Genomic DNA, 24,975 nt, shown 5'->3' on the forward strand with positions numbered 1-24,975 from the left:
GGATTGTTGATTCTCTGTTTGGCTTAGTTTTTCGGATCTTTGTTGTGGAGGGACGGCGTGGTGCTTCTGCCTAGACCGCCATCTTGCCGGAGTCTCCCTGGCCTAAATTAAGTTTTTGAGTTATATGTAACTCACATATATGCATGCAGATATTTGCTTATCTGCTTTTTTGTTTTAATACCCAGAACCAACCATGAGCCCCTCATTTTCTATCTTTCCCAAATCCCTACACCAGAAACCCAGCACACTAGAGAGGTGATGCCCCACCTCCTGGTGCTGTGTAACCTTTTACGTGAGAGCTGTAGATCTGGGCCGAGCTCTTGGTGTGACGTGCAACCTGCCGTTCAACCCACTGTGTACAGAGATGCAGACATACACAGGAAGTTCACAAAACACTTGTCCTGATCATCGGTAACCATGCCCATGTACCGAAAATTAAGATGACTCAAAGGTAAAAGATCATAACCTTCATTATGGATTATACCTGAACTAAAGAAAAAGATGGGTTTTTACTGGCCAGTTTTTTTCAGAAGTAGACTGCCAGGTCCTTCTTCCTAGTCTTAGTCTGGAAGCTTCATTGAAACCTGTCCACTGTGGGTGACCCTGCTGGTATTTGAAATAGCAGTGGCAAAGCTTCCAGCATCACAGCAACACACAAGCCACAACAGTACGACAAACTGACAAACGTGGCAGATCCTGCTGAAAGTGAAGTGGCCTTGAAGCACTTAGTGATGAAGATCAAAGACTATAGCCTTCAGTATGGATTGCACCTCAATACAAAGAAAACAAAAATCCTCACAAATGGACCAATAAGCAATATCATGATAAATGGAGAAAATATCGAAGCTGTCAAGGATTTCATTTTACTTGGATACACAGTCAACGCCCATGGAAGCAGCAGTCAAGAAATCAAGTGACATATTGCATTGGCAAATCTGTTGCAAAAGACTTCCTTAAAGTGTTGAAAAGCAAAGATGTCGCTTTAAGGACCAAGGTGCACCTGGCCCAAGCCATGGTCTTTTCAGTTGCCTCATATGCATGTGAAAGCTGGACAATGAATAAGGAAGACCAAAGAAGAAATGATGCCTTGAATTATGATGTTGGCAAAGAATACTGAAAATACCATGGATTGCCAGAAGAACGAACAAATCTATCTTGAAAGAAGTACAAAGAGAATGCTCCTTAGAAGTGAGGATGGCGAGACTTCATCTCACGTACTTTGTTCATATTATCAGCAGGGACCAGTCCATGGAGAAGGACATCATGCTTGGTAAAGCAGAAGGTCACAGAAAAGCGGAAGACCCTCAAGGAGATGAATTGACATAGTGGGCTCAAGCGTAACAATTATGGGGATGGCGCAGGACCAGGCAGTGCTTCGTTCTGTTGTACGTAGGATCGTTATGAATTGGAACTGACTCGACAGTGCCTGACGACAACAACAAAGAAAACTGGACGAATAAATCTCTAGGTTTTCTGAGCCTATCATAGGGGCAGGCATTTAAACTTTTGCCAGAGGGGTTCTTTCCTGAGCTGAGTCTCTTCCTACACGTCTGGGAGTGGATAAATGGAGAAAAAAATTGAAGTTGTCAAGAATTTCATTCTACTTGGATCAACAATTGGCATTCATCGAAGCAACATTCAAGAAATCAAACAATGTATTGCATTGGACAAATTAGCTGCAAAAGACCTTTTTTTAAAAAAAAAAAATTACCGTGTTTTAAGTGAAAGTTTACAATTCAAGTCAGTTTCTCATACAAAAATTTATACACACATTGCTATGTGATCCTAGTTGTTCTCCCTATACTGTGACAGCACACTCCTCTTTTCCACTGTGGATTTCCTGTATCCATTCAACCAGCTTTTGACCTTCTCTGCCTTCTCATCTCGCCTCTAGACAGGAGCTGCCCATTTAGTCTCATGTATCTCCTTGAGCTAAGAAGCACACTCTTCATGAGTATCACTTTATGTCCCATAGTCCACTCTAATCTTTGTCTGAAGAGTTGGCTTTGGGAGTAGTTTAAGCTCTGGACCAACAGAGAGTCCGGGAGCCATGTCTTCTTGGGTCCTTCCAGTCTTGGTCAAACCATTAAGTCTGATCTTTTTACTAGAATTTGAGTGGTGCACCCCATTTTTCTCCTGCTTCGTCAGGGACTCTCTGTTGTGTTTTCTGTCAGGGTGGCCATTGGTGGTAGTTGGACATCGTCTAGTTCTTCTTGTCTCTGGCTGATGGAGTCTCTGGTTTATGTGGCCCTTTCTGTCTCTTGGGCTATTATTTTCCTTGTGCCTTTGGTGTTCTTCATTCTCCTTTGCTCCAGGTGGGTTGGGACCAATTGATGCATCTTAGATGGCTGCTCCCTAGCTTTAAAGACCCCAGATGCCACTTACCAAAGTGGGATACAGAACATTTTCTTAATAAACTTTGTTATGCCAATTGACCTCCATGGCAAAAGACCTTTGTAAAGTTTTAAAATGCAAAGATGTCACTTTGATGACTGAGATGTGCCTGACCCAAGCCATGGTCTTTTCAGTCACCTCATACTCATGTGAAAGCTGGATAGTGAAAGAAGACAGAAGAAGAATTGATGCATTTGAATTGTGGTATTTGCAAAGGATATTGAGTATACTATGGACAGCCAGAAGAATGAAGAAACCAGTCTTAAAAAAAATGCAACTGGAATGCTTCATAGAAGCGAGGATGGTGAGACTTTATCTTGCTTGTCTTGGACACATCATCAGGAAAGACCATTCACTAGAAAAGGGCATCGTGTTTGGTAAAGTAGAATGTCTGTGAAAATGAGGAAAGACCTCAATGAGCTGGATTGTTGATAGTTTCAACAGTGGGCTCAAACATATGAAAGATTATGGACGTAGCACTTCACCTCTAATATCATGAGTTGGAACCAACTTGCCAGCAGTTAACAACATGTGCTTCTTGTGCTCTCAGAAGGGAGAATGCTCTGAAAAAGGTCTTTCCAAAGGAGAAATCCCAAGATTGGATTGGGTGTGCTCCTGGATGTTCTCCATGTCAGGGCTTCAGCCGACGTGGGTTTGCGCATTGAGGCAGTGCTTTTAAGGCACAGTGGTATCCAGAACCTTAGTAAGTGGTGGCTGTGAGTGGGGGTTCTTGGCAGCATAAATATGGTGTATGTCCCTGGGGCTGTTGATGGATGAGTGTGGTTAAATGCTAATCTTTCTAGGTTTGCTGAGCCTGCTGTAAGGACAGGCATTTAAACTTTGCCAGAAGGGTTCTTTCCTGAGCTGGGTCTCTTTCCACACATCTGAGAGTGGGCAGGTGTTTGGAAAAATCACATAATTGCTATTCAAGTGCTACTTCACACACTGTCCAAATCTATGGTGGGGTTCTTTGATATAGCTCGAGGTGTAGCTATGCCAGGATAGAAGGTGTTTTGTTCAGAGGTATAGTCACCAACCCACACAGGTCCTGGTTCCAGCACATCCTAGCTGTGTGGGTTGAGTCAAGGTGCTTCACTTCTTTGAGACTTTTTTTCTTCATCTTTAAGTTTTGAATGATTTGATATAAACCACAGATTGTTGTGAAGATTAAGAAAAGTAAAGTGGCTTAATGGGTATGGGATTTCCTTTTGGAATAATAAAAATATTTTGGGATTAGATAGAGGTTGTGGTTGCGTGGAGTCCCTGGGTGGTGCAAACAATTAAGCCTTTGGCTGCTAACTGAAGGGTGAATCCATCCAGCAGCGCCACGGAAGAAAGACCTGGTGATCTACTTCTGAAAGATCACAGCCATTGAAAGCCCTATGGAGCGAAGTTCTGCTCTGAAACACATGGGGTCTCCATGAGTCAGAATCTTCTCTATGGAAACTGATTTTTTTGTTTTGTTTTTGGTGGTAGCACAACACTGTGAGTGTACTAAATCTCACTGAATTTTTCATTTTAAAATGGTTAATTTTGTTATGTGAACTTCACCTTAATAAACAAAAAAAGCACTGTGTGGTGGTAGATTTACTTCTCATCTCTCCCACTGGATTTCTTTAGGGAAGGGCCCAACTCTGTGTATTTTTGTTTGCTTGTTTTTTCCCAGCATCCAACACAGTGCTTTACACATAGTAGGCAATTCGAACAAGTTGAATAAATGAATGAATGTTTAAATAATAATATGGAATTTATGTTAGGGAACACTGCTATAATCAACCGTCTGGTTTCTTAAAACAGCATAGTATTTATATTGTGAATTCAGTTGCAAAGTATTATATATGAGAGGCTTTTTAATTAAGGCAAATAATCAAATATGTTAGGAACTAGGAAAGACTGTTTTTTTCCACCTTTCTGAAAAAGCATAGGCCACTCCATGGGCCTCTGGGAAAACATTGGCTTATCCCTTGGGGACTGTCAGCTTTGGATCAACTCTGTTTAGTTGTTTATTTGAATACCCTCATCTGCTTTTTCTCGAGTCCTTTCTATTAGATTTGCTATTTCCCGTGTGACTAGGCCAATAATATCCTGGAACACTATTCGGAGTGTAAGTGCCTTGTCCTGTTTATCTTTCTTTATCCTTATCTCTCTGTCTGGAATATGTCTGGTACAGAGAAGGTGATCAATACAGGTTTGTTGCATGTATGGATGAATAATTCAACACAAGGGTGTAAGAATCCTCTTATTCTCTCTCTGCCCCACCTCTCTCTTGACTGCTATTAGTTTTTGCCGGCTTTATTTATGGTTATTTTTAAAACATTGGACCTCAGGTACAGAGTTGGATTAAGGATTAGTCATAACCCTCAGGTTTTGACATGCTCTCATCATTGGTCTGTGCATGGCCTGCTTTAAGGTATATATGGATGGGTGAAGTGGCAGGCACTTACAGGGAGGAAAGGAACTGATAGCAGCCATCATTGGAGACTGTCTACTACTTGTAAGTTGTATCTTTCAGTTTTTAACTTTCACTTCTTTAAGGTACCTTAAGTAAGCCAAAACTCTTAATTTTAATACAGTAAAATTATCCATCTTAAACTACTCCCGAAGCCAACTCTTCAGACAAAGATTAGACTGGACTATGGGACGTAAAGTGATACTCGTGAAGAGTGTGCTTCTTAGCTCAAGTAGATACATGAGACTAAATGGGCAGCTCCTGTCCGGAGGCGACATGAGAAGGCATAGGAGGTCAGAAGCTGGTTGAATGGACGCAGGAAATCCACAGTGGAAAAGAGGAGTGTGCTGTCACAGTATAGGGAGAACAACTAGGATCACATAGCAATGTGTGTATAAATTTTTGTATGAGAAACTGACTTGAATTGTAAACTTTCACTTAAAACACAATAAATTTTTTTTTTGGAAAAAAGGTCTTTTGCAGCTAATTTGTCCAATGCAATACATTGTTTGATTTCTTGAATGATGCGATAGCTGATACTTACAGAGTCATAAGCCCTTTTCTTTTGTGTATTCACACCATGCATTAAGGTACTGGACGATGTGGCTACAGAAAAACTAATTGTGGCCTGTTCCAGTGATAGTCATTGTGGTCTCTTCCAATTGTAATCATAGGAAGGAAAGGGCTGCCCGATGGTCTGCCTGTCTAAGAAGGCCTTTGGATTCTTTTCTCCTCTGATTCACAAGTTCTATTTTGAAAACTATTATCAGTTGTTGTATTTTTCAGAAGCAACGTATGTTGTCTTCTCTCCAAACCCTGCTTCTCAGTCCCAAGGTCCTCCTTTCCAAGATTGGTCATAACTTTGGCCTCTCTGAGAAGGTTCGTCAACCTCAAGTCTAACCATCTGGTAACAGTTCCACGTAGGCTTAAATCTCCATGAAAATCTAGGAAAAAGGATTTGGAAGGCTGGATAGTTTCTGACATTTTAAAGAGGCATTCTTCTGATTCTTTTCACTTCTAGATCCATTATCTAATTTCCTTCAGGGTACTACTGAATTCTTTTGAATTCTTCACCTAAGCTGATTTGCAGTAAATATTATATTTGAGATATAAGGTAAAATCACTGAAACTTCAAGAAGAAAATAAATGAAAGAAAAGAGAAGAATATTTTAATAAAAATATTTGAAGAGAAAATTCTCACACTGACCATTTAAAAGTAATTTTAAAAAACCAAACTTTCTAATTATTAATTTTTTATTAATTTCATTATTAAATTTTAGAATGAATTTTTATTTCTTTTTATTTTTCAAAGAAAAAGTATGTATTATACTTTTGCTTGTTAATGTTTAACTTAAGCTTATGGAATTTTTATTAGAACTTATTTTACATGGCAAAAGAAACTATCACCTAAACTTTGCTAATACAGTTAATCTAGAAAAACCATAATCTTTGGCTTTACTGGTTTGATAAGTTATTTCTATAAATTTTCTGCTGTCAAGGTTTTTTCTGATGACACATGTACAAATAAACAGAAAGTCTGACTTATTTTTATTATCTGGTCAAAGTTCTCTACTAGTAATTCACCTTTAACTTATATATCTGTTACATCCGTCAATCTTCCAGGTGTCAATGCTGACACTAACTTGGATTATTGAAATGCTTCTTTTGCCTCTAAATTTGTTATTTTAAAAATATATGCATTCAGATCATTGATTTTCCACACTCAAAACTGATATTCAAGCAATTAGTCTTTGATCACACAATTAGTAGTTACTAAGTTCCAGAGCCTGTGTTCTTTCTTACCCAGCACGCTCAATGATATAAGCAGTTTTATTTGGAGTAGCAGGATTAAGCTATCAGCAGAAATAATAAGATGATTCCAAATGAAACAGACCTTGGAACCATAGTCCTTAGCCTTGTGAAGGCTACCATTTAAGTCTGTTGTTTTTAGTTGCCCTTGAGTCGGTTCTGACTCGTGGTGACCCCACGTGTGCAGAGTAGAACTGCTCCATAGGGTTTTCAAGGCTGTGACCTTTTGGATGATCTCCAGGCCTGCCTTTCAGGGCATCTTTGGGTGGGTTTAAACTGCCAATCTTTGGTCTCATAGTTGAGCACTTAACCATTTGCACCACCCAGGGACCCCATTTAAGACTAATTATAGGAAATACTGTATGTTACTGATACAAATGATGGCTAATAAACCAAAGTTGTAGCTGCTAGGTAGGGAAAGACAGTACAGGGTAGCGGTTGTACGTGTCATCTTTAGAGCCCTGGGCTCATGACCTGGTTTTACCATTTACCAGCTCTGTGATCCTTGGGAATTACACTTGCTTAACCTCTCTTACCTGTTTCCTCATCTGTAAGATAGAGGTGAGAATAATAATCTTTTAGGATGTAAATGTGAAATTCACGGTACCCAGTGCATAATAGGTACTCTGTAAATGCTATGGCTGCTAACCAGAAAGTCAGCAGTTCAAATCCACCAGTCGCTCCTTGGAAACCCTATGGGCCAGTTCTACTCTGTCTTGTAGGTTTGCTATGAGCTGGAATCTACTCGACGGCAATGGGTTTGATTTGGTATAAATGCTCACTTTAATTATTATTATTATTTTAAAATTGAGAATCAACATAAAAACACAAAAAACACCATCTCCATTCCTCGTGTCTACACTATGGAGATAGAGAAAAATGCAGGTCATAACTTTCTTCATTCTTAGAAGAGATTTGTTTCCAACCAGATATAAATCTTTTAAACTTTGAGTTTTAATTCTCTCATCAAATAATTAAACTGGTAAAATGTCCTCTAGGAAAAAAATGTGAAAAATGAAGATAATTGAAGTGAAAAATACTAATAAATGTTTAGGCGTCCTAGCTTAGTTGCTAATTATGCCTTTTATCATGATATGAGCCCTGGTGGCACAGTAGTAAAAGCGATTGACTGCTAACTGAAAGATCAGCGGTTCAAAACCACCAGTGGCTCCGTGGGAGAAAGATGTGGCCGTTGTTTCCGTAGAGATTTACAGCCTTGGAAACTCGCTAGGGTTGCTACGAGTCAGAATCGACTCTCGATGGCAGTGGGTTTGGTCTGTCTTTTTTATTATGATAACAGAAGTTTATAGAAAGAACCCAAAATTTGTTTGAAAACTTGTTGATTTAATTATTCCTTTAGGAAATGTTTATGGAGTTTCTACATAGTGTGCTGGACTGAAGTCATATAGTGAAGAGTAAGACAAATGTGGTCTCTGACCTCATGAACTTAACATGGATGGGGCTGCATACCCCAGCTGCTGCCTCTGAGCTGTATAAATATCTTTATAGAATGTCAAGCTAAAGTTTTCATAGCTTATATCACAACATATGAAAGAACCAGTGACAACAAACTAGATGGAAACATTTAGTCACACACTTGGTCACACACCAGGATTGAATTTATCTCTGAACGTTTAAGAATTAGCTTCTAAGATATTGCTGGGGGCAGAGCTATCCCTTTGTTACAGCGCATTTCTGGGGAGGATGTGGGTATAAGTTTGCTTCTTTGTCCCCCTCCTATGCAGTGGTTATGCTCTAAGATAATTTAGTGTAGGAGCAGAGTAGTTCAGTAAAGTCCACTACTGGGTAAACACCATCTTTTGACCTAATTTAAAATGTACTTAATATATAAGAAAAGCCCACGTTCAACTTTTTAGCTTGTAATGGCCGTAGAATTATTCATTGCAAGAAAAGAATAAAAATAATCTTCCTACCAACAAAGAGTAATTTAGTAAGAAGTTAGAGATTATAATACCAAACAGATGATCACCCCAGTAAAACTGGATTCCCATTTATATACTGAATTAACTCCCAACTTTTCGCTCTGATATTTGCATCCCAGCCACATCTCCCCCATTTGCCCTTATTAGTTGTCTTTTAATGTTTACGCTGTTGTCAGGCTGGACCATATGACCTCTGTGTCTTTGCTCATACTGGGTCTTCCATGTGGAATGCTTTTCCTGTTTGCCACTCACTGCCATGTATCAAAGCCCTGTCCATCCTCACAGGCCAGCTTGAATTCCCTCTCTTCCACCCTGCCTTTCCTGAGCTCCATGGAATATCTATGGCCCTTGAGCCTCAGCAATCTATACTCTCCTAGGGCACTTCCCTCACCACACTTACCTTTTGGTTATTTGTGTACTTAATACATAATGCCTCTACTGAGTTGGCGGGCAGGATCATCTTTGTACCCTAATGCCTGACACAGACTTGCCCAGAGCAGGATTAAAGAGTAAAAAAGAATTTGTCAAAGTGAAAACGTCTTTGCATCCCAAGTACAATAGGCTTGTCTTAAAAGTGTCAAATAGGATAGGAAAAACATAGCTGTAAAGATGGAAGATAAATATAATCTATATCCTAGAAACATGATAAGCAGGAGTATAAACAGGCAGTGGGTTTCAAATTAAATGAAAAATAGAAAGCCTTACAACCGTCTTCATAACATATTATGATGAATTTCAATGGCTGGCATCTCTAAGCTGTATAAAAGTCTTTGTTTTGGTTACCTGTTTTACTAAATTGATAAGAAAAAAATTACTTGCAAATAAAAAGAAAACCTTTTTTTCCTCCAGGGCCAGTTCTGTGACTATTGCAATTCTGAAGACCCCAGGAGAGCACATCCAGTCACCAATGCAATTGATGGAACCGAACGGTGGTGGCAAAGTCCTCCTCTCTCCTCAGGCACACAGTACAACAAAGTCAATGTTACCTTGGATCTAGGGCAGGTGAGTTACGCTTTCAGTTGGAATGGGAAAAATTAGTTTGGATTGTTGCTTTTGTGATGATTTCTGATATAACCATAATTATTAAAAAAAATTTAGTTTTAATTCACTAATCATTGTTAAAACTGCTACATTAATATTTGTACGTGTCACAATGTAGGTACCTAGACTTGTCTGTGAAATGAGCTAAAAGATAGTTGTAAATACTTTAATTGGCAAAGATATTTTTAGAGCATTCTATTTCCTGGATATCCTGATTCTGTGAACACTGACTACCATAGTTTTTGGCCTGTTTGCCCAGCTGCTCCATGGAAGGACCTGACTTCAGGCTTATCCTTCTGTGGTCAACAAAGATGGCCACCCGGGGTGCCAACCCTGTGGTGTCTACACCGTATATAATCCCCTCCCCCTGGAGTGTGGCCAGGACTGTGAGTATGATTGATTTCACTCCCAGGATTAGGAGGCATTACATGATGAAGAGATTTTTCAGATGTATTTAAGGTCCCAAGTTAGTCAATCAAAAGGGAGATTGTGCTGGGTGGACCTGACTCAGTTAGGGGAGCTCTTAAAGACTCTACCTGAAGGAAGAGATTTGAAGCATGAGAAATTATTCTGCCGGCCTTGAAGGGGAAAACTGACATGTTGTGAACTACCTGTGGAGACGACCACATGACATGGGACCTGAGAGCAGGTTCTAGGACCTGAGAACAGCCCCCAGCCAACAGCCAGCAAGAGAGCAGAGATCTCAGTCCTACAACCACAAGGAGCTAAATTCTGCAGACAACGTGTGGGAGCTTGGAAGTGGGTCTTTCCACACATCCAGCCAACACCTTGATTTCAGCCTTGTAAGACCTTGAGCAGAGAACCTAGTCACACTGTGCCCAGACTCCTGACCTGAGAACTGTGAGATAACAGATGGGTGTTGTTTTAGGCTGCTTAGATTATGGTAATTTGTTATACAGCAATAGAAAACTAGTATACCTTTTTATTTCCTCTTTCAGACCAGGTAGTGCCTCCCATCTATTTCATCTACTCATTTAACAAATATTTATTGAGTTCCTTCTATGTGCCAGGCACTGTTCTAGGCATCTGGGATACATCAGGGAGCCAAATAGTTGATGATGCCTTCCCTCATGGCGCTTTCATTCCAGTTGGGGAGATAAGTAATAAAAATAAGTGTATATAGTGTGTTAGAAGCTGATAAGAGCTATGGAAAAAAGAAAAAGTAGAGCAGGGTGAGGGGGTTCATGAGTGCCAGGGACAAGAATAGTCCGGAGAGAGCTTATTGAAAAGGTGAGATTTAAGCGAAGACTTGAAGCAGGTGAAGGGGTTAGCCATGCAGATGTCTGTCCCCCAGACAGAGGGAAGAGCAAAGCCCTAAGGTGGAACTTGTCTGGAAAGTACAGGGAGCAGCATAGAGGCCAGTGTCGCTGGAGCAGAGTAAGCAAGCAGGAGGGTGGTGGGAGAGGAAGCCAGAGAGAGAACAGATGGGGCCAGATCAGGTACGGCCTCATAGCCGTGGTAAAGACTTCGGTGTTTCAGTGAAATGGAAGCTGTTATAGGGTTTCAAGCAGAGGAATGACATGAACCGATTTACATTTTAAAAGGATCTCCTTGGCTGTTTGTTGAGAATTGTAGAAGGGTAAATGTAGAAGCAGTGGTTGTAATGGAAGTTGAGAGAAATGATTGGATTCCAGATAGATTTTGAAGACAGAGATGCCAGGGTTTCCTAATACAGTGAATGTGGAGTGTGAGAAAACAAAGGATTCAGGGATGACTCCCAGACTTTTGGCCTGAGCAACTGGAACTGCTGTTTACAGAGATGGGGCTGATTGTGGGAGGAGCAGGCTTGGAGGAGAAAATGGGAGGAGTTAGTTTGGACACACTAAGTTTGAAATACTGTTTGGACATCCAAGTTGAGATGATGACTAGGCACTTGGACGTATGAGTCTGGAATGCTGTGTGGGCTGGAGATAGATATTTGGTGTGGATTTTGTTAGGTTTATCCTATTTGGAGGGAGCCCTGGTGGCACATGATTAAGTGCTTGGCTGCTAACCAAAAGGTTGATGGTTTGAACCCGTCAGCTGCTCCATGGGAGAAAGATGTGACAGCCTGCTTACATAAAGATTACAACCTTGGAAACTTTATGGGGGCAATTCTACTGTGTCCTATAGGGTCTCTGTGAGTTGGAATCAACTTGGTGGCAACAGGTTTTTTTTGGTATCCTGTTTGGGGTTTCCTCAGCTTCTTAAATCTGTAGGTTTATGTATTTTTGCCAACTTTGGGACGTTTTCAGCTATTACTTCTTCAAACACATTTTAAACTCCACTCTTTTCTCTCCGTCTGGCATTCTGATGTATGAATGTTAGATCTTTTTTCCACAGGCCCCTGAAACTCTGCTCCTTTTTTAAAATTTCCTTTAGTTGATTTTCTGTTTTTCATATTGGTAATTTGTAATGTTCTATCTTCAAGTTTACTGATTCTTTGCTCTGTTATATTTATTCTGCTATCAAAACTGTCTAGTGAGTTTTTTTTTTTTTTATTTTGGTTGTTATATTTTTTCAGTTCTATAACTTCTGCTTGGTTATTTCTTTAATGCTTTCTTTTTTGGGTGAGATTTTGTGTATTTTCATTTGTTTCAAGAGGATTTGTAATTACTCACTGGAACATTTTTGATTGTTGTTTTAAAGTCTTTGTCAGATAACTCTGTCATCTCATTCATCATCTTGTTTTGTTGTCTGTTGATTGTCTTTTCTTACTCTAGTCCTGATTTTCATGGTTGTTGAAAAGTCAGATCAAGAGAAAATATACTAATTAATTAACCACTTACTTAATTAAAGATGAGAGAGATAACATGCTTTTGTACAGATGGTAATAAGAACAGGAAGGAGAGGACTGCTGCTGTTATTACATGAGTTTGCTAGGTGCTCACAATACTAATGCTAATACTAATATTAATACTCATTCTGATCTTTCTGCTGGCTAGAGCTGCATACAGACTATAGTTCATATAATACTGCTTAAAAGAAATAAAAAAGGGAAATGCACCTCACAAAGTGGAAATAGAATGATACTGAGATTTCTTAGAATGAATGTGTTATCTAATCTTTGGTTGGGATAGTTTTGAGATAGAAGGTCCTTTGTCTCTCAATATCTTTAACCCATATTTTTGTGCTCAGTTAGGGCTCTCCTGAGACTATTTTCACCATCAGTTTGCATCTGAAATAATTCAGGGAGATTTGTCATGATTCAGAGGACTCTATAACCCCAGTTTCTACTACAAATTAGTCTTATCCCTCTATTAGCTAACCTCTAGCATTAATTCAGTAGATTTGTCTGTAATGACTAGGATTTACTAATTATGTTACTTATTTAAATAAGGATTTCTATAGTTAATAGGGAATTTTAACCCACCAAAATGATCTGTACTGAATGTACCATTGCCTGTTGGACTTACTCTTTTTCTTTTAAAGCTATTTTAATTTTAATTATTTAACTTTTATTTGTTTTGTTGTTGTTGAGAATATACACAGCAAAACATACACAGTTTCTACATGTATAATTCAGTAACACGGATTACATTCTTTGAGTTGCAGCCGTTCTCACCCTCTTTTTCTGAATTGTTCCTCTTCCGTTAACATAAACTCACTAATGAAGCTATTTTGATATACTGAAAAACTCCTAGTTTAAGAGGTTAATTAAGAAAACATCAACATAAGAACAATATAGTAATTTGCTGGTTGCTGACAGGCATTAACCATGACATACATATCCACGAAGGTGATGTGTACTCCCATCTCCTTACTGATACAGGAAGCTGCTCTGTGAGATGGTTGAGTGTGGATTCTAGAGTCATCCTGCCTCTGTGCCTGGCTTCACTGCTTACTTACTCTGTGACCATGGCAGCATACTCAGTGGCTCTCTGCTTCAGCCCCCTCATTTATAAAATGAGATAATAATAGTGCTTATCTCATAGGGTTATTGTGAGTTTTTAACGAGTTAATTGCTTAGATTTTAAACCCCTCTCCAGCAGTGGTGATAATTTTTGTTTAATAAAATAAAGTGAACTTCAATAAACACTCAGTATTAAGAACAGATTCATAACTTGTATGCCCCTAGAGAATGCTGTGTACAATACTGTAGAAAAGTCTCTAGAAAAGTCTAGGAACAGGAAAATCAATATAAATTGTGTGAAACTGAAGATGTTTCTTTCTTCTTTGATGTTGGCAGAGACTATGCTTTAGCAATCGTGTTTTGTAAGATTCATATTTTATACCCCTTTGGTCAGATCTGTGTTTTCTTCCTTATGGTGGAATTAACCAGTGAAAGTGTCACTTAGCACTTAGATTTCATAATTTAATGGTAACATAAGGAGCTTAGATTTATGGAAATGTGGGTTTTGATGTATGGTTGGGAAATAAAATACAGATCTAGATTATAAACTTGTTACTACCAAATAACTTGTTTTCCATGTACTGAGAAATGAAATTTGATTTTGATATGCTGTAATTCAGTTTGACCACTTACATTGTGATGAGATGGTTACTTTTCTTTGTCTCCTTTCAGACTAGTGGGTTGGTTATTTTTCTTGGCTAACAAATAAAAACATTTCCTTTAGGTCTCCATACTTCAGTTTTCCATTTACAAGGTGGCAAATGTAGGAAGGTTTTGTGATTCACTAGAGACTGTGTTATTTTCTGGTGTTGTTCGAGTTAATTTGATTATATATTATTTATCAGTTTCAGGCTATAGGAGAAGAACACAATGTCTTACAGGAAACTTTAATATCATCTGGCCAAGGATGATGAGTTCATTCTTACATTTAAAGCAAAATGTGGATGTCACATTTTAAAAGAAAAGTCTGTGGACTATGGGGACATTTGTTTCTTTCTGGATATGTAGTGAGTCATGGCCTCTGGTGATCTTCCACCGTGAGATAGAAGGTATAGCAATGAGCTCTAGATGCACACCCTGGACTTTCCCTCAGAATACAAAAAAATCTTACTCTATGGACTTAGCCCCCAGCCCCATCCCTATGTTTACCTTTATCCTCCTTCCTTGTGTTAGTTTTCTAGGATTACTATAACAAAGTACCACAAATTCAGTGGTTTTAAACAAAAATTTATTCTCTCACAGTTTCCAGAGTCTAGAAGTCTGAAATCAGGCCATGTTGATTCCTTCTGAGGGCTCTGAGGGAGGATCTGTTTCATGTCTCTCTTCTGGCTTCTGGTGACAGCTGGCAATCCTTGGCATTCCTTGGCTTGTAGATGCATCATTCCAATTTCTGCCTTTGTCTTCACATGACAGTCTTCCTGTGTGTCTGTTTGTGTCTCTTCTCCTCTTTTTGTAAGGATACCACTCATACTGGAGTAGGGCACACCCTACTCCAGTATGACCTGATATTAACTAATATCTGCAAAGACCTCTTTCCAAATAAGGTGACATTCACAGGTACCAGGGGTTAGGACTTGAACATATAATTTTTTGGGACACAATTCAACCAATAACACTCCTCGAGGGTGAGGTATAAGGGAAAACTTGTGGTAGGGTATTGTCATGGTCGCCTGAAGTCAAGGAAGACTGGAGAGTGGAGGGGCTGGTTCTCAGGTGGAAACAAAGAAGCCAGCTAGTGTGAGGGCAAGACAGGAGCCAAGACAATGCAAATCTGCCTCACTGTACATCAGGGAACAACAGGACTATCATCTCAATAAGAATTATAAAACTTCTTAACAAGTTGTAATGTCCCCAAGATTATTATTGTTACCCTGTTAGTAGTAAACAAGCAAGCAAGCAAATTCACAAACAAAAACAAAACAAACAACCTCAATAAAGCCTCGTAAGGATTGAGTGTTTGCCTCAGAGGTCAGAGGTATGAAGGGAAAAGGTAGAATTGCACTGTGCCCTGCAGGGTTGCCATGGGAAAGAGGCCTGGCCAGAACGGATGGTGGAAGCCTTTGTTAGAAGAGATAGTCCTTTGGGCCTTGTAGAGGCGAAGGCTCTGATGCTGAGGCTCCTTAGCTCCCTGGTCCCCCTCTGAGTAGGCAGCCACTGTGGATGGTTGGTGGATTGTTCCTTTGCCTTTCACAGCATCCCATCTCGAGGGCCTCCATCTGATTCTGCTTTCTGCCCGAGGGTTCTTTCCAGGGACCTGGAAGCTTTCTCAACCTGTGTAGAGAGAGCAGCCTGGAAGTCCAGGATTTAATGCTCCCGAGGGCAACCCTCAACCCAGGAGGGACGGCAGTTGGTGGAAAAATGCCCCATTTCCCTGTCTCTCAGTGGGACAGTTCTGAGGTGCACTCTACATAACTCTTCAGTGTCCCCAGTGGATTGGATCTCATTTGCTCCTGGTGGTGATCTGCTCATTAACACACCAAAAACCCGTTGCTGTGGAGTTGATTCCTACTTACAGTGACCCTATAGGACAGAGTGGAACTGCCTTACAGGGTTTCCAAGGAGTGACTGGTGGGTTCGAACTGCCGACCTTTTGGTTAGCAGCTGTAGCTCTTAACTACTGTGCCACTAGGGCTCCAGTCATGGTTTTTCTCCTTTCCTTGTCTCCACATCCCCTCCCTCCAATTTGGGCTTCTTGAGATCAACTCCCAAATAAACTACCTGTACCCAAGTCCTTGTCTCAGGGTTGGCTTTAGAGAGGACCCAAACCAAGACAGGGAAGAGAGGGGTGGGGATTGAAACGCTGAAACCTCCCTAGGTATTCAAATAGACAAACACTGTGAAAAAGTTATATAAAATGCAATACATAGAAAATTCAGAAAATATTTCTAAGACTTTAAGATAAAGGAAACAGTATTATAACTTTTAAAGACAAACTTCTCATTACCCTACCTCTCTATTTTTTCATGAACTCGCCATAGATAGTGAACTCCCTAGGGGCCAGATGCAAATACGGAATCCAGCCATCTGTGAGTGAATTTAATATTTAGACTCCTTCTAGGATCTTTTTTTCTGATGCTCTACAATTTTTATGAGACTGTAGCGCATGAATCCAAGACATTCTTTGTAGTCCTTGTCTGTTCTGACTCAGGTGGAGTGGGAGGCCTGGACCAGTTTCAGATTCTTCTTGGGCATAAGTGCCTTGGAGATTAAATTGATTCTAGGGATGCTTGGCAGATGAGGTCTGTAAGGAGTCTGACTCAGCTGGGTCCCTGGGTGGATATAATCCAATCCAGAATGTGGAATGGCCCTTGGTTTTGACCCAATCTTTCTGAATTCCTCAGGAATTCTCTAGATTACATGCTTCAAGAGGCCAGGGACTTTATCTTTTGTTTACTACATGCTGTTGTTTTCTCAACATCTTACACAGTGTCTAGCACATAGTAGATTCTCAACAAATGTTTGCTGAGTAATGTAGAAAAAACCAAGATGACTTAGGGTCAGTCTGGGTTTTCCTAGGGGATAGTACTAGTAGAAGCATATTGCTATGAAATTAAACCTCTAGGTGAAAGCGGACCAGCCTTAGCTCTGTAATTAATTAGATGGCTGTTTCCACTTATGACACTTGGGTCTGTTTGAAACATCGTTTAAGTATTTTGTAGCTATAACAGAATTAGAAGATATAGAATATCTTTTCAGAGAATATATGCTATTAATAAATTAGTTGTTAATAAATATGCTATCATTGAGCATGGAGACCTGGTAGTGCAGTCGTTAAGAGCTTGGCTGCTAACCAAAAGGTCGGCAATTCGAATCTACCAGCCACTCCTTGGAAACCCTATGGGGCAGTTCTACTCTGTCCTATAGGGTCACTATGATTTGGAATCGACTCGACAGCAACGGGTATCATTGCACATACAGTCATGAAACTCAGTCCTTGAAAGTAAATAATAAATTAGTGGGTAGAAAAACAGGTACCACTAAAATTTCCTGGGCTAGTAGGGATGCAGTTTTATCCTTTATGCTACTATGGTAACCGAAGAGTGTTAATTTGACTTTGCAGTGCCTTTTAAGTGATTTAAGCATTAGGAAGAATCTGGCAATCTGACATTTTCTATTTATACATGAAACGCTCAAGGAAGCTGAGTGGACCAAAAGAAATAGACTGGAATCCCTAAAATGTCAAATTTGTTTAGTTCTCTGAACCGCTACCCAAAACAGCATTGATTGTCGCAGCGGTGGCGAATGTCGGGGCGGCGGAGACAGTAACCAAACACAACTCTTACAGACAAGTGGGGCCAGGAGGGTCACTCTGAGGAGTCGACCCCAGGCTTCAGTCCCAGGAGTTTATTTTATAGTCAATACAGCAAGCAGTAAAGCAATTAACAGAACAATGGGTTTTGGGTGAGTAACAATAAGTTTCGGGCAAGGGAGGAAGAATTCAGGTAAACAAGCCAATCAGTAATGGGTTTTTGTGACAAGTCTCAACATGTTGGGGACAAGTCTCAACATGTTGTGCAGCATAGAGGCCTTTATACATCCATATTTTAATGGCACGTATCCCCACAATTGATGATCTATATGCTCTTTAAACATTATTACAGAAAGTAGTGTCTGGAGAATAGTGTTTGACCTAAAAACTCAGCTATACATTTATGGCCAAACTGGTTCTTTTCCAGCACCCTGTTTCTCTATTGATATATTTTCCATCATCTATTCATTTCCCCAAGCCATAAAGTTGAGTCACCGTTTACTCCATTTATTACTTATGATTATGCTGGCTACTGAAACAGAGAAATCCTGAACTCTCAGTGGCTAAACACAATGCAAGTTTATTTCTTGTTCCTGTAACAGTCCAAGCACAGCTGATCCTGGCCAGGCAGCTCTCCTCCAAACAGTGGTTCAAAGATTTAGACTCTTTCCATATTGTGGCTCCACTGTCTTCAACACATTTTTCCCAAGGTTACCCTGAGGGTCATCTCCACTCCACACAGCAGAAATGAGAAAAGAACATGGAGGATTATGGGTGGGAGGCTTTTATGGGCTCCCATAGCTGGAAGTGGTATATTCTTGTTCTGGAAGTTCTTATTCTATTGGCTGGGAAATGTAGTCTAGCTGTGGGCCCAGGAAGGGGAAGCATGCTTTCTAATCAGCTGAGCACTCTATTCAGTAGTGAGCTGGAGATGGCTCCCACCAGTTATAAGAGCCGATTCTGCATATCTCTTCCTAACTTTGTGTTCAGTGACATCAGTCAGGTTGGTAGCTTGAAATTGGCCATGGTGGGACCACTTACACCACAGAAATCGACAAATGTTACAAATCACAGCTTTTTCTTTCCAACAGCTGGTTTACCAGCATACCACTGAGTTTCTTCCATGTCGCTCCATTTCTGTCACCCCCTTCACTATTTAATTTGTCATTACGTCTTGCACCTTAGTATCTCCAGAGTCCACCTCCTCTTCTCCATGGATGCCACGCTACCCTTGACATGGGAATAAAGTATTCCCATGATTAGCCACCCATCTCCCAACTGATTTTGAGCCTGTACTCTCAGCTTAGTTTGGTTTGCAGTTGGCCAGGGAGGAACAGAATCACCAGTGGTAAGATGAGAAATACTAGAAACAATTCTGGTTGGCAGCCTTCCAGGGGTCCACCTGTCAGTCTTTCTCATTGCTTTCACGGTGCTTACAGTGAAACAAAAATTTGAACATGTCACTGTCCTTGATTAGCATCCTTTATTGGTTCTCTATTACTTTTAGAATAAAGTCCAAATTTCTTAGTTAAACCCCTTCACAATCTAGCCTCTCCCTTTTCTCCAACCTATCTCTAGATGCCACTTTCTCCTGAAACTCTATGCTCCATCACCAGGGACCTAACTGTAATTCCGTAAATACTCCATGACATTTCCTGCCTCCATGCCTTGTTTTGGTGCTGTTCACTGCTCCTGGGTTACCTTCGTGCCCTGCTTGGTTTGGCTGCCTCCTTCCCAAGATAACTCAGGTATCACCTCCTGGAAACCTTCCCCGGCTGCCCACTTACTTCCGGGTTATATTGAGTAGCCCTTCTGTTTACTCCAAGGCACTTGCTTTGCTGGGGTGGTAAGGCACCTTAAGATCAGAGGCTGTGCATACAGAATTCTTGTTTGTATCCATGGAGCTTAAAAGTACAGGAATGTACTATGTCCTCCATAGATGTTAAGTTAAATGGAAATAAAAACTCTGATACTATTTTTTACATATTATCCCATTTTTCTTGTTACAACTGTGTACAGCTCAGCTTTTTTTTTTTTTTTAAGATCCTTAACATTTTAATTTCAGTTTTCGTACAACCAGCATCACAGATACACCAGACAAAACAGAAAGCGAGTTAAATATGTTTCCTTCCAAAACACCCAGCAGGCTGTAGGCAGACAACATAAATCCAAGAAACAGAAGCAGGAATAGAAACTATACTAGGAAGCAGCAACACCAGGAAACAAAAAGCTTTTCTTCTGAAATTTCTCCCAGACTCTCTATAGATAGAAGTTAATATTATAATGTCATAAAGTAAGGTCACCATGACCTTGATGGTGGCTCTTACAGGGTAACCCTGGCTCCCACACTATTATTTCTTGGGCACTTGGCTCCACCCCAGAACTAAGGCCATTGTAAAGTTGTCAGAGGGATCTTTCTCATCATGAAGGTGACAACCAGGGTTTGGTATCACACAGGGAGGGGATGGATACCTAAAGTCCAGGGAGAGGCCCAGAGGAGTGGACTGCTGGCTGCTGAAGCAGCCCACACCCTCTGCACCCCTCGAATGGGTAGAAGCCAACTTTATTCAAACTGACTTCGTTTCTTGAGAATTCCCAGGATCATGGCCCATGCTGATGAGTGAAAACAAACAGAAACAAAGCCCTTGGTGCCTGTTAGAAAAGATCAGTTCTATTTCTCTGCGGGTTTGTCAACATAGTGAAGAAAACAGAAGGCAGATGGCTTACAGGCAGTCCCTGGGTTACGAACAAGACCCGTTCCTAAGTCTGTCTTTAAGTTGAATTTGTAGGTAAGTTGGAACAGGTACATACGGTTCTTATTTAGCATTGGTTAGTCAAATGTTTGTCTTAGTATATAGTATATATTTTGCCTTTCTGTGCATACAAAGGAGCCTTGGTGGTGCAGTGGTTATGAGCCCAGCTGCTAACCAAAAGGCTGGCATCTACCAGCCGCTTCTTGGAACCCCTAGGGGACAGTTCTACTCTGTCCTTTGGGGTCGTTATAAGTCAGAATCGATTTGATGGCACGGGTTTTTGGATGCATATAAAACAACTTAAGAAACACTTCCAAACCATGCAGTATTTTCCATGAGCTTCACAAAGCAGTGCATGCGTTCGTTATTATGAGCCATTGTATGTATTTAACTCAGATTTTAAATATAATAGGCTTTATGGCAGTCTGTTCTTAAGTGAGAGCTGTCCAGTCGGACTTTTGTAGCCTGGGGGCTGCACGTACTGACATGTTGTCAGTGAGCTACACGGTGATCGGGAGTTAACAAGGAAGGAAAGTCACTATGTCTCCTTGAGAAAGACCAGCCTGCTGGGCCAACCTTTGGTTATATGTAGGTGGGCAGGGAGGGAAAGAAATTGAAGCTTAGGAACTGGGGCAGGCTGGGGCAGGATATTGAAGGGACTAGTGGTGGGCTTATGGGAACAGTGGTGATTCAGGGGTAGAATTCTCGCCTTTCATGTAGGAGACCTGGGTTCGATTCCCAGCCAGTGCACCTCATGCACAGCCACCACCCATCTATCAGTGGAGGCCTGTGTGTTGCTATGATAATGAACATGTTTCAGCGGAGCTTTCAGACTAAGACAGACTAGGAAGAAAGGCCTGGTAATCAACTTCTGAAAAATCAGCCAATGAAAACCCTATGGATCACAGCGGTATGATCCCATTGTGCATGGGGTCATCATGAGTGGGGGCCGACTCACGTGAACAATGTGCGTGAATGTGCTTTAACCATTGTAAGGCACTGGACAAATAGGAAATATTATTATTATTATTACTTAGAGAAAATGATCATCGCCACCCTCCCCATTCTCTTCGCCTTCTTTCTAGGCTTCCAGTGAACTTAAGCTGCCTTATCTCTTCTAAATGAGTGAAGTGCCTGGAAGCACACTCACACTAAAGTTCTGGAGACTCAGGATTGATGTTGCATCTTCCCAGAATATTTGCATTTTAAAAGATTACTATCGATCTTTGACATGGACTAGTCCTTCTAGGAATTTATCCCAAGGTAATAGACTAGAAAGAAAGGCCTGGCGATCTACTTCTGAAAATCAGCCAGTGAAAACCCTATGGATCACAGCAGTCTGGTCTGCATGGGGATGGCGCAGGACCGGGCAGCGTTTTGTTCCCTTACGCGTGGGTTGCCGTGAGTCAGGGGCTGACTTGATGGCAACTAGCAACAACAAGAAGAATAATTAGATACATGCTCAAAATGTCTGCTCAGAGATATTCATTAGAGCATTTTTCATAATAGTGAAAAGTGGGGAGCAATCTCATGTCCAATAGAAGGAGATTGATTCATTCAGTGGATTAATAGCTGATGCCTTAGAGTGTCTTTATTGACATGACATGTCTGTGTTACATTGTGGAGAAAAAATGATAACTGTATGTAAACGATATATACAGTTTGGTTTGATCAAGTTTTGTAGTAAAAAATATGTGTATAAAAGCAAAGAAAAAAAAATCAGCAAAGATAGACCCTAAAGTGCTGTGAGTGCTTCTTTCTGGATGGCGGGATTGTCAGCGAGTCTTACTTTCTTCTTTTTGTCTCATTTACAGTGTAATTAAGATCCCAGCCTCTGGATTAATACTAGGTACAAATCTGTGGCCCAACGCTACCTAGCCATGTGACACAGGACCCTCTAGTTAATGTCTAGGGGTCAGTTTCTTCATCTGAAAAATGGGAATGAGTCTAGTACTAACCTCATAGGGTTAAGAAATAAGATAATACATAAATAAGTAATTTCTACATAAAAGTAATACAGTTAAATAAGATAATACAGAAAAAGCTCTTAGAAAAATGTCTCGCACCATGTAAGAACTCAGTACGTTAGCTATCATATCTGTATGTTTTACAAGGAACGTGTATTGTTTTTAGATTCAGAAAAGCAATAAAGCTATTTTCCTTTTGGGAAAAAGGAAGAGTCCAATAGAGAGGGCAAAAGGAGCAGTCACTCATGCTGGGATTGGAGGTCCTGATGAGAGAACTTACTGGGGGCTTTCCTGGTGACCCTCTGCTCCCAATATAAGCTTCTGACTGTTTCATCTCAGAATGAGATCAGCCTGCAACAGAGTCTGAAAGATGCCCAGTAAATGGAAATTGAATTTTTAAAACAGCATATTTTATTTTTTAGCTAATCTTGAACATCATATGTTTCTTCCCTTGTGAAACTGGAGATTTCAGACATATTTTGGCTTTAAATATGGCAGTGTTCTTATTACTATTAATGGCAAGCATATATAAAGAAAAACTGAATTTCATAAATTCTCCACAATGGTTCCAGTAAAATCCAGGGTTAAATATAATGTCTCTGGGGAGACCTTCGGCACCGGTGTCTTTCTTCTCTCCTCTGCCTGCTATCTTCCAGGGCACCCGCCCCAGACTCCACTTAGCCTCTGTACCATGTATGCCTGGGTGACCCTGGAGCCTTCTTATCCCATCACACTACCTTCCTTTTTCCTTTCTGATGCCTCTTCTTTCCCTGTTCCAGGTTATGTGATTCTCTTCTCTTTTGTTTTTCCATTTTCCCATTGCATTTCCTTCCTTTAAGGGGGGAACCCCCCCCCCAAAATGAAACTCAAGCCACCTTTTCTAAGTAACCCACCATTCTTTCTGTGGTCGCTGCCAGCCTTCAGCAGGGGCGCTGTGCTGTGTCCCAGCCCCAGAGTGGTGGCCTGCTGAGAGTGTCAGGAGGGTCAGTGCTCCCTACAGAGACCCAGCTCCCCCAGGATCAGGCTCTCTGCCTGGCTGTAGCCCCACCTACCACCCCTGCCCCCAGGTAGCCTCAAGGTACAGACAGTGTGGCGTCCTGCCTCCCCAGGACTCCTGAAGGCCCTCTAGACAGGCGGGGGCCAGGTCTGGCAACACCTGCCACTCTTCCTCACAAGGTTCCCTTTGGCCATTTGCCTACAGACAAGGGTGCTTCATGCTCCTGGTCTCTCCCCAACTCAAGAGCAAACCCACGTGCTATTTGCATTCCCCTCTTTGACTCTCAAACCCTTAAGGCAAACATTCTACAAGTTAAGAATTCCAGATCCAGTACATCATGAGTGACATACTCTGTTCCATATGCTTTATGTACACTGAGTGATTGAGATGGTTTGTTTACCTTCACAGTTCCTCAACATCACCAATAGCCAGAAGAGAACATTTGATTCCTCTCTTCCCTCTCACGGTCGTCCTAGCTCTGCAAACTTGCACCCTTCCTTATACACCTGTGGAGCCCTGGTGGTGCAGTGGTTAAGAGTTATGGCGATCTATGGCTGCTTACCAAAAGGTCGGCGGTTCAAATTCACCAGCTGCTCCTTGGAAACTCTATGGGACAGTTCTACTCTGTCCTATAGGGTCGCTATGAGTAGGAATCAACTCGATGGCAACGGGTTTGGTTTGGGTTTTGGATTTTGTATACCTGTTACAACCACGCAGTGGTGGAAGCTCCCAGGAGACAGAGTGAGCATGCAGGGCCAGGAAACCTGGGAGCTGGGAGATACAGCACTCTCTTTCCTCCTATAGCTCCATCTAAATCACCAGATTCAGGAGGGCCTGGCAGCTTGAATTTGGGCTGGTTGTCTCTATAGGAGGGTCCAGGCGAGGTGGTCAGAGCAGCTGGGACAGTTAGTGAGAGAGCAGAGTCAAGAATGGGCCACGGTGAAGTAAAGAACACAAAGGCAAAGCCCAGCCTCCTCATCTTGGAGGGAGGCAAGGGCGGGAGTCTGGGCGAAGGGCAACTGTTTTACAAATTCTTGCGTTTCAGAGGAAGACTATCACCACAGCACTGCCAGGCCCAGCACTCTCTTGGCTCAGGCCTTGGGCAGGGCTGGGCCTGAAGTTGCCTGGCTCTAGAACAGGTAGGTCTGACACCTTGCTGGGACAGCCCTCAGCTTGCCTCAGTTTGTACGTTGCTATGGCTCTCACACAAGCCTTTCCCAGACAGTCTTTGACCCTTTTCTCTTTCCTTCCTTTGCCCATTTCTGCTAGTCCACGTGCTGCTGGTCTCCCTGTCCCCCAAGGCTACATGAACTTTTACCCAACCCAAGTACAGGTGTCCCATCCCTGTACCTGAAATCCTGCTCAGTTTCAGCCTGGGTAGCTCTGGACCCTTTTGGATCAGCAGCATTGGCATCCCCTGGGAGCTTGCTGGAAATGCAGACTTCTGGGTCCCACCCGGCACCTACTGAGTCAGAACCTGCAGTTCAGCCATCTCCCCAGGTGGGATGTGTGCACTAGGA

The 24,975-nt window shown here is 41.3% G+C and overlaps 1 protein-coding gene across 2 annotated transcripts in view; it reads left to right on the forward strand.

Annotated features, from left to right (window-relative positions):
* Positions 1-24,975, forward strand: part of LAMA3 (laminin subunit alpha 3) — a 330,267-nt gene that overhangs the window by 33,927 nt on the left and 271,365 nt on the right. For both annotated transcript variants that reach the window (XM_004387926.1, XM_023742062.1), the window contains exon 2: positions 9,445-9,597. In XM_004387926.1, the coding sequence (XP_004387983.1) occupies positions 9,445-9,597 (153 nt within the window). The remainder of the gene's footprint in view (positions 1-9,444; positions 9,598-24,975) is intronic.

This window comes from Trichechus manatus, unplaced genomic scaffold (assembly GCF_000243295.1).
Source record: "Trichechus manatus latirostris isolate Lorelei unplaced genomic scaffold, TriManLat1.0 scaffold00199, whole genome shotgun sequence".
In the NCBI taxonomy this organism is placed as follows: Eukaryota; Metazoa; Chordata; class Mammalia; order Sirenia; family Trichechidae; genus Trichechus; species Trichechus manatus.